General features: G+C 33.0%; 1 protein-coding gene and 1 pseudogene across 2 annotated transcripts; one reads left to right on the forward strand and one right to left on the reverse strand.

Moving 5' to 3' along the window:
- Positions 1-2,655: 2,655 nt before the first annotated feature.
- On the reverse strand, positions 2,656-3,196 carry BDCG_16038 (uncharacterized protein; the record flags this gene model as incomplete). Its single annotated transcript, XM_045425314.1, has 2 exons — positions 2,656-2,919; positions 3,106-3,196. Coding segments are annotated over 2 exons (354 nt in total), but the record flags the coding sequence as incomplete, so codon positions are not given.
- Positions 3,197-10,123: 6,927 nt separating this feature from the next.
- BDCG_16039 lies at positions 10,124-10,212 on the forward strand (annotated as a pseudogene). The gene has a single exon. The product of its transcript is annotated as a tRNA-OTHER (tRNA).
- Positions 10,213-11,116: the final 904 nt, after the last annotated feature.

Raw genomic sequence — 11,116 nt, forward strand, 5'->3', positions numbered from 1 at the left:
ATTCTCAGTGCTTATTCAATCAGATCATGATAAATCTTTCTATATTGAGATAGATGTATCTGAATGAGTTATCAGAGATGCTCTTCTACAGATGAGTAAGAACAGCAAGCTGCACTCAGTGATGTATAATAGTAGAAAACTATCAGACACTGAGCTCAATTACTCAGTGTATGAAAAGAAATTACTAGTGATTAAACACACACTGATATTATGAGATAGATATATTGATAACAGATATATAACAACAGTGATCATGAATTACAAAAGCCTTATCTATTTATAATTAATAATAAAATCTTTCAAACACTTAGTATGTTGAATCTCAGAGTTTTAAGTGTATAATCTTCATATCAAATACTGAAAGAGATTGAACACAGTGATGCCTGATATAATCAGTCACAGACTCAATTTCATGAGTAAGAATTCTATGAATCAGGCATAAGAGACATTTGTGTTAAATGTGCTAAGAGAATGCAAGAAATCAGAATGAGTGAACATCATGATCTCTTACTTAAAGAATGACAAGGTGTTGAATAACAAGTATCTCATGAAAGTAGTAGAAGAGATGCTTTCAAACTTCAAGCTGAGAAAATTGAAAAATGATGTTATACTTTACTGTGATCTAGAATATGCAGAAGCTCTCTATCTAGAATCTTCATTTAAACATGACTTAGTAACTCACATGTACAAGGAATTTAGTCACTTAGAAAGCTCTGAACTCATGAGTGTACTTGAATCAAGAGTATACTGATCACACATGACTGAGAACATTCAGGTGTATGCTCACAAGTGCCTGAATTGTCAGATTGTGAAAGAATTCAAGAAAGAGTTAGAACATGAGAAAGTACAACATCAGATAAAGTGTACAATACAATCATTTAAATGATGAGAAGTGAACCTCATAGACATATTACTGTGAACATCAAATGAAAATTGATGAATAATCACTGCTATTGATTACACTACTGACTGACCAGTTGTGAAAGAAGTTTCAGAGATAACAGAGAAGATGATGATAAAGTTTCTACATAATGAGATCTATGTTAACTATGAAATGCCACATGAGATTCTAACTGATAACAGTATAAATCTCATAGAAGAAGTGATGAGACATTTCATAAGTCAGTTACAGATAAGATATTATAGAACAATATCATATCATCTACAAATGAATTAGAAGATAAAACACTTGAATAGAATCTTGAGCAACATGCTGATGAAATATCTAGTGAGCAAGCCTATGAGACTATGAAATGAATATCTCAGACAGGTGCTACTGGTCACACGGATTTGACAGTATGCAGTCTTCAAGTATTCATCATTCTACCTGTTGTATGAATTGCATCCGCGCATTCTGAAGAATGCTTCAGAAAAGGTGAGAAAGAAAACAGTAGTTACAGACACAGCAGTAGCAGTTGCAGATGCAACAGTTGCAGACACAGAATCAAGATTGAAAGAGATCAGCCACACACATGCAAAAGCTAACAAGTTACTTCTGAACTGAGCAATTCAATTGAAAAGAATATGAGACTCACTTGTTAAGAAATTGAGTCTCAAGATAAGAATGTGAGTTCTCATATATAATAAGAGTTCTGAGAAGTTTCAACCTAGATGGTTTGAGTCATATAAAATACTTAAATCACATTCTCTGAGAATATACACATTGAAAGAATCAGAGGGATGAGTCTTATATAACTTAATTAATAATTCATGACTTATGAAAGCAAAGATACAAGACCTGAGTAAAATATGATTATTCACAGCACTATTGTCAGTGTTGAAAAAGAAAAGACTTATAATTAAAAAGTCTCACAAAGTAAGAGAAATCATAGACACTTATAAATCAGATAATCTCACTTATTCTAATCTTTTCACAATTATAAGAAAAGAATGAGAAGCAATGAAGAAATTAAATAAATATCACACTTCAATAAGTGATAAGACTATAGCTGATCATATAATAACACACTACAGACAGCAGATGTAATACAGTAAAGAGCAGTCTCAGAGTGATAGACTTATATATAAGTCAGATCACAGAAGAAAAAGAAATTCAGAGTTAAATTTAACTGTTTACATCAGTTCAATCACAGAGATCACAGAGAATGAACTATCTGAAACATTCATGAATATGTGAGATTAAGTCATCTCAATCTCTGAAGATGCTCAGAGATTGAGTGAGATTAGTTTCAATGAGTCATTCACTGTAGTGATCTGAGTGAGTGAAGAGAGACAGTATAATAGATGAGACAGAATTATAAAAGATGAAAGCTGCTGAACCTAGTCACTGAACACTGTATTATATAGAGATTGTGTAAGAGTAGTGACTAGCAGATAAAGAAAAAGTGTAAGAAAAGAAATAATGAATTGATTATCAACTGTAAGAGTTGACTGCAAAAGACAAATGTTATCATATACATCTTATTCATTTTCATACATCATATATTTAATCTATTTTCAATGCTACATCATCTGAAAAACATCAAAAATAAAGAAAATCTCAAAATTCAAGATCTGCAAGGGATTTGAGAGTTATAAGCCACTCTTACAACAATATTATACATATCTCTGATTTCTCTATCACTCTGTGTACAACATTAATGTCATTTATCACAAGATTGACTGAAATGCTAATATAGAAATGTGTACACATACATATAGAGAAATTGAAGAAGAGTACAGAACTCACAGAATCAGAAGTCAAGAGAGAAAAAGTGAAGACAGAAGAAATAGAAGAGAGAGACACAGAACTGAATAAATAACAGAAGTTATTCAGAGTCAAACACTTACAATTCAGTGTGCACACAGTCTTCTCTGCAGAAGAGAGAGAGAAAGTAACAGAAGAAGCTTGAGAGTGAGAGAGAATAGTCTCAGCAGTGTTATTATCTTCAATTAAAATGACCTCTGACATCAGAGCAACTAAGAACTATTGTTAGTGTACAAAACTGCAAAAGCAGAGATAACAATTATCAAATAAACACTCACTGATCTTAGAATTGTACACATAATTACAATATACATGAGACTTCTCAGGAAGAGAGAGTGAGACACAGACAAATGCAGAAAGCAGAACACAGCATACAAACAGCTCATTCTTATAATGACATCTTAGACAAGGTGTATGAGTCTCATATCTGCAGGTGTAAAAGAGTATAATATCTGCATTTCTGTTTCTGAAAACACAGATATCTTTTATCTGTATCACAAAGTCAGATAACAGATGCTAGAGAATAGACTGATACAGATCTATCATTCTGAAGAAATTTATTAGAGCAGATATCTCTGTAATATTAAACTTTATAGTTATAAAAAGCTTCTTGATATCTGTGAATATTACAACTTCATGCACAGTAAAACTCATAACAATTTCTTCTAAGAATAGAAAAATCAGTGTCAGAAAGAAAAGATGAAAAAAGCAAAGACTTATAATCTCAATACTATTAAAGAGAGAAGTGATTCTCTGATATAAATGAATAATTGCTTCATTATAAATATTTAAAATAAATATAATAATCAGCATCTGTGACTGAGCTTTAAATAGTCATATTATACACAGTCTTCATACAATAAATCATTCTGAGAGTCAGTAAGAAGAGTGAAAGTATACACACTGAAAGACATGATTTATTAAGTCTATATAACATCTTCTTAAAATGAGAAGAGCTGGTCATGAAAGCAGAGACAGTAAAACCAGAAGTGACAGAAGTGAGAGTCATGAGAACAGAGGTAGTGAGAGTGGGAGAACCAGACACAGAAACAGGTGTAGAAGATTGAGAGAAAGTGGCAGAGAAAGAAACAGAGAGAGCAGAGAGAGATGTAGAAGACTCAGTCATATATAATATAAGTAATTTCTTTATTATCATGTTCTTTAAGTTCTTAATCAATGATTTAACATTGAGTTTACTATCATTGATGAATGCAGATCTGTCAATATGTGAAGATTCTACATGAATAAAAACAACATATCAGCATCTGTGTTCATGCAAAATTGTGCCAGAAAACATGATCAGAAATCCACTGAGAAGAGAAACAGTTGAGAGTGTATAAGAAGGTGAAGAGAGTGTATGAGAAGATGAAGAAGATGTGTCATTTATGATAGTACATTCTGACAATAGTTAGAAGATAAACAAGTTCTGATCACATTTTATAATACATTACATGTACTGCTAACAAACTGCTCAGTATGAGCACTATGATGATACTTGTTATGAAAACAAGAGGCCATTGTCAGAAACATGTACAATGTAATAGATAAACAGATAGAAAGAGTTGAACAGAAGAAGAAGTAGAAATCTTGAATGATAATAGTGTTTAATGATGATGATAATAAAGAAGATAATTGAAGAATGAGAAAAGTTAGTAAATAAGTGATATAATATAGTGAAACTTTCTTTGTGAGAATGTATACAGAACACTAGCTGAATCAGAAATAGATTATATAATTGTGAAATGCTAGTGATGAGCTAATCTGCATGAAGCTAGAATGTATGATATGATCACATGAGTGTGACTGAAACTGGTGAGAGAGGATGTGATTCAGAAGAATGTACAACTGTCAGATAATAACACAGCCGCTTCTGAACTACTAGCATATGAATGTAAAGGGGGCCATAGCGGCCACTAATTAATTTAGCGTACGAGATTCAATATATAAGAAGCCGGCGTACGCCTGTAATCGTACGCTGGCTTAAGCAACCTTTGAATCACATGTATCAAATACTGTTGCTGAGGTATCTTTTTGTATTGTTCTTGCCGGAGATGGGCCAGATTGAGAGGGGTAGTACAAGGGTGAGACTTGGTGTTGATGTCTAGATACACTGAAGACAGACTGTGAAGGTTGCACTTCAGAAGTGTCTGTTGGTTATGTGCTTGATATTATCACTGAGGTATCTTTTTGTATTTTTCTGCTGGGGATGGGCCAGATTGGGAAGGGCGGTACGAGGGTGGGACTTGGCGTTGGTGTTTTGAAACATCAAAGATGGACAGGGTTTTCGCGGAGGTTGCTCCTCAGATATTTCCACAATTACAGATCGGGGATCTTCCAAAATCGAGAAGATTGGCGCATATGGCTAGGTCTCTTCACCTTACAATTTGTATGGCAATCTGGCCCGGGGTTGTGGTGTGGTAGGGGAGAATGGGGGATAATCCCACACAGGAGTTTCGAACAACATCTGATTCATGTTTGGCTGGATAACTCCACCACCACACGGGGTATGCGGTCGGCGATGGGGTCAAAATGCTCGTATGATCGAGGGCTTTTTGATGGATCTATCGGCGGGTTCTTATTCGAAAAATCGAGCGAGTTCGTGGTGGTTGCTTGTAGTAGAGTGATGTGCAGAAGCAAAAGAAGAAACAAAGAAGAAAGAAGAAGAAGAAACAATGAATGAAATGTCTGAACACATTACATCCTCAACTGTCAACACGCGATTGGTAGAAAATGGGTTGTTTGCTTGTTGATTGTGCTGATCAAACCGCTCATTTGTTGAATGCTCTCAGAAGCTTCTCACACATGCCAGAGACTTCTCTGCAGACTGAACTGCCTTCATGCTGCCATGTGACAAATAAAGAGATCTATGCATTGTACAGGGTGCTAGTCTGTAAGAGAAATTCCTGACTCTCACTTAGATAAACATCTACTGAGCTTTATTAATCAATCAACTATTCTTAATCTTACTTTCTGCGTATTTGATGTTACATTTTAATTGATTTCCCCTGTTTAACATCAGAATATAAGAATATTATTGTGCTCTTCACTGTACTAATCACTTGTTGATGTGTCTCTTCACATCTCAATGTACTGAGCTCTATTGAAGAGGGATGAAACTCTCAAATGAATCTGAATACTACATCTTAGAGAGATGAGTGTTAAGTGCTGATAAGTTCTCAGAATTCTGAGAAATCACTAAAGAGTTAATATTTCTAGAAAACATTCTTTATTCTCTGAAGATTTATAAAAATTGAGATATAGTAATTTCTATCCTATACTTTGAGAACATAGTAGTCATCACAGCTTTTGATAAAACCTGGTGACATTTCTCAGAGATTATAGAGAGCAGATTTTCACTGAAGCGGTGATTTCTCTTATGAAGTTAACAGAATGATGATCTTCAAAGGCTTTCTCTATGAAACTAGGTGAGTGATGCTGATTCATCAAAGCTGTGAGTTCCCTCACAGAGCCAGCAAAGTGAGTGGTGAAAGACAGAGCCTCTTGTGATGTCAGCATTCTTGAGAGAGGTGATCCCTCAAGAGATGTCACAATTTTGAACAAAAAAGCCACGAAGACAGAGCTCATGCGGTGTCAGCACCCTTGAGGGAGGCAATCCCTTAAAGGTTACCACAACTTTGAACAAAAAGGCCATAAAGACAAAGCCTCATACGGTGTCGGCACTCTTAGAGGAGGTGAACCCTTAAGAAATGCCGCAATTTAAGTGAAAGGGCCATCATAGTAAAGTTCTTTGAGAGATGTCATAACTTCGGTGAAAAGACTGTAAAAATGAAGATTCTTAAAGAGTCAGCATTCATTGAGCATGTCAAAATACTGAATGAAAAGCCACAGAAATGAAGCCCTTGACAGATGCTATATTTTTTGAGTGAAAGATCACAAAGAATGAAGATTCTTAAGACACATTAACTTTTGCTGAAAGACTAGAATACTTAAAACTTTTTATTAGTTCTTGAGAAGTCATGATTTCTAGTTGAGCAGGTGTCATAGGTTTGAGTATGTAGTGATTTCATTTTATAAGTGAATAGATCATCAATTCAGTGACTGTATCACAATATGCATGAGTAAGTACAGTGACTAGTTAAGTTTACATTTCAAAACAGGCAAAGGCTCTGCTTAGTAATTTTATTGAATTCATTGTAATTTACAATAAATAAAATTTTTCATCTAACTATTCACTCTTATTCTTGAGTTGCTCTTGTTTTCCTCTCTTTCTCTCTTTCTTCCTCTTAGACTGGCCGCCGGGACCATGAATTTCACATTTGATCTCATTTGATCTGGTCCCATACATTTCTTAGCGTGAATTCTGCTGGGACTGACTATCAAAAAAACATGTAAAGTGACTATATATCAGATCTTAAAATGAAATCATGACTTGAAAAAAATGAGAAAGTGATCTCATTTAATCTCATTTAGTCTCATTCTTGATATAAAGTTACTATTTTTAGATATTTTAAGGTTTTTTTTAGACTATTTTTAATTTTTTAAAAAGTAATGCTTTTTGATAACACTTAAATAAGATTTAAAGTAATTTAAAGCAATAAAAATAATTTAAATTGAGAAGTGAAAATTATAATCTCATTTGAAAAATGTGATAAGAGTAGACAGTAAGTCTCACTGAAACAGTATGAGACTACTATCTAATGTTAAAACAGTTGAATTGGTAATGAAACTATTAAAAAATCTGATTCTGATCTCAGACACGGTTACACGGTCAGTCTACTTTCTCTCTCTGAACTTCAGATATTTTGTGTAGTTCTCGCATGTTGTTTGAAATGAAGAAGAGTAATGCTTCTGCTCTTTCTGTAAGAGTGTGTCTTTCCGAGGCTGTACAGAATATGGCACTCACTATATCTTTATCTGGTGATGAAAAGTGACTGCTCAAAGTATCAGACTTGTTAAAATTAATTATAAAGTATCAATTATCTTCATGAATAAGACAATAGACATCTTTGCAGCAACAGTTATTAAAGTAGCTATACAGTATATGCTGAAGTGTGTCTTTTCATTGATAACACATCTGCACAAGACTACTGCACTCAGTTCATGACTTCTTAACCTGCTTTGAGTTTGATGATTGTATAATATAGAATTTAATTTCAGAGAAGATAAAGAATCTGAGACTTGATAATTATCACTTAACACTAAGAAAAATGATCTCAATTTATAGCTATGAGTGAGTCTTGTCTAGAAATAGAGTAGTCTTTATAGATACTTTTTAAAAGTGTGTACTTCTGTCAAATATCATTTCAAGTGATCAGTCATTTTGCTGCAGTACTTGCAGGCTTGAGTCACAATTTGCAATCTGAAACAGTAAGAAGTCCCGCTTCTCGCGGATTCTTTACCTCTATTTCTATCTCTCATGTAATTAATAGAATTAGCAGCTCTTGACTACACACAACTATATAGACTGAAGTTCACAAATACTATTCACAACTGAGCTTGAATGCTATTATACATTTAATCTCTACATTTATCTTTCTACTGTGAATACTTCTAGTAGTTAACAGTACATATTACATCAAGCTGCAAACACCTGAATAATTGCCTGTGAGCACTTATTCTTACATTTCAAGCTCAGTCAGTCACCACCTGTTTGTTATAACTGAAAGGACTAGAATTCTGCAATTGACACTGTTCTCTCAGTTATTCATGATGTTCAAGTAGCAAAGCATGAAGGCCTGGTCTCAACTGCAGTTTTTAATGATATAAAAGATGCATTTGATCATGTTTCAAAGTCTAAGATGATTCAAACTTTGAAGATGTTAAAACTGCCACTTTCTCTAATAAAGTGAGTTAATTATTTCATGTCTAAAACAATTATACAACTATTCTGAGATAAAAATAGAAGTATCACAAGAATCTTCAATCTCATCTGTTGTATTTGCAATATACACTGCATATTGATTCAAGAATAGAGAGATGAAAATAGTGAGATCTCCAAGTTATGTATATGATATTGATCTACTCTACAGTTCAAAGACAATCAAAGAAAATTTAGAAGTGATTGAGAAAGCAGTAAAGAAAATCTTTGTTAGAGCAGATATCAATCTAATTCAATTTGATATGAATAAAACTGAGTTAATTCACTTTTTTCCCAGATTTAATAAGAAAGAACTAAGTCTAACTCTTCTCAATAAAGAGATTAAACCCAGTTTGAATGTCAAATGACTAGAAGTATGGTTAAACTCCAAGTTGAATTTTAAATATCATATTCAACAAAGAATCATCAAGGCAGAGAGACTACTGAATAGTATAATCAGACTATCAAATACTGAGAGAGATCTATCTTTTCAGGCTATGAGACAGTTATACATAGCCTGTATTATCTCAGTAGCTGATTATGAAGTTCAAGTTTGATGAAATAATCAAGATAACTTCACTGAACTGTTTCAAAGTGTATAAAACAGAGCTTTGAGAAGAATTCTGAGAGCATTCAAATCATCTCCTATTAAAGCAATGGAAATTGAAGTCTCAATTTCATCTTCTGCTATTTGATTTGAAAAGGCCTGTATGAACTATGCTCTGAGAGTCATAAAGATGAGCTCAAATCATATAATCAGAGAAAGAGTCTCTTCTTCATTTTCATCAGTTAACTCAGGAAATGAACTGAATTGAAACAGATTCCTTGATTGAAATGAGAATAATACTTTAAAGAAAATGCTCTCTCAACTGTATAGACTATGTTCACTTATTAAGAATCAATTTTCTTCATTAAATGTTGAGAAAATTGATCATGAGAAGATATCTCTCTGGAGAGAAAAGCTGAAATCTCTCATAGACTTACAAATAAGTGAACTATCTAAAAAGAGAGAAAATGAACAGCATTTGAAGAAGATCTCTACAATCAATATAAAAGATTCTATTCTAATTTACTCAGATAGCTTAAAAAATTAGAATTTGAATAGATTAAATACAGGCATTGCTTATACTGAAGATAATATTCATTTTATCTCACATTTCTGAAATTTAGACTGTGAATTTGAAGTCTTTGATGCTGAACTATTTACAATAGTGAAAGCTTTCAAACTCATTGAAATAAAATCTCATAAAAGAGAAAATAGTTTGAAAGAGATATGAATATTCTCTGATAGTCAAGCTGCTTTAAAAAGACTTAGAAATAGTCAGATTCATAATGATCAAATGAATCTTGAACTGATTTTAAACTCTGTTTTGAAAATTTAAAAGAGAAGAACATCTAAACTGATAATTCATCTGCATTGAGTTCCTGCTTATATGAATATTCATGGCAATGAATTGGCTGATTCAGCTGCAAAAAAGGGTTCAGAATTAAGCAGATCTATTCAAAAAACAGTGTTCTGATCTTTCATAAAAAGAAAGATAAAAGAATCTTGTTTAAACAAGTGGAATGAAAGCTGGCAGAAACAAAAGAAGAGCATAGCCCCTGTGGCCGAATGGTTAATGCGGCCACCCGGTAGCGCCTTGGCGTGGGAAACCAGGGCGTGTGGGTTCGAAACCCGCAGGGGATACATTAAATCCGGAACTCAAGCACCTCAGGTTTCTAATAAATACAGAGGTGTACAAATCGCTCCAATAAAATTGCTCTATGTTCCTGGGCTGGGAAGTTATTATCGCATGTATTTAATTGTCACTTCTTTGTATTTCCTATGTTCTTGTTATCTTGGCGTGATCTCAACACCTGTATTTCCTCCTGTATAACCAACACTTGATCTGTATTTAACATCACGCAAGGACTCATCATAAGCTCTACTTGCATATGAGTATAATGAAAGAATAATAATAATAATAATAATAATAATAAAAGAAGAGCATATATTATTCAAGATTTGAGACAAACTCAAAGTGGAAATCTTGTTCAATTAAATGCAAAAAGAAAATATTCTCATTTATAATTCAGTTAAAACTAGAACATGGTTATTTTAAATTCAATATACAAAGATTTGATGATAGATTGAATTCAACAGAGTGCTTATTCTGCAATACAAATCAGAATTCTGAGCATATTGTAATATATTATGCATGCAGCATTATACAATAGTCTCAGAGTCAGATTAAAGAAAAAGTATGATTTAAATCAATTAAATATAAGGTTCTTATTCTCAACTGAGACAGGACTTAAATACTTAATAGACTTTCTATCAGAAACTCAAGCAGCTATAAGAAAATGACTCAATTCAGAAGTATCTGAATATGAAGAGATGGACATTGATTAGATATAGACTGTTAAAACAGCTATACACTATCTTTTAATAATTTTATTTTATTATAGTCTCTCTTTACTGTACTTGTTTCTTTCTGTTCTTTTCTATATATCTATTTAATGTGTCTATCTTTAAAACTATGTTCTCTTTTCCTTTGTCATGATATTTTCAAATGATTTCAAAGTATCAAAAAGTGTTGAAATACTGCAAT

The sequence above is a fragment of the Blastomyces dermatitidis genome (genome assembly GCF_000003525.1).
Source record: "Blastomyces dermatitidis ER-3 genomic scaffold supercont1.1, whole genome shotgun sequence".
Classification (NCBI taxonomy): domain Eukaryota; kingdom Fungi; phylum Ascomycota; class Eurotiomycetes; order Onygenales; family Ajellomycetaceae; genus Blastomyces; species Blastomyces dermatitidis.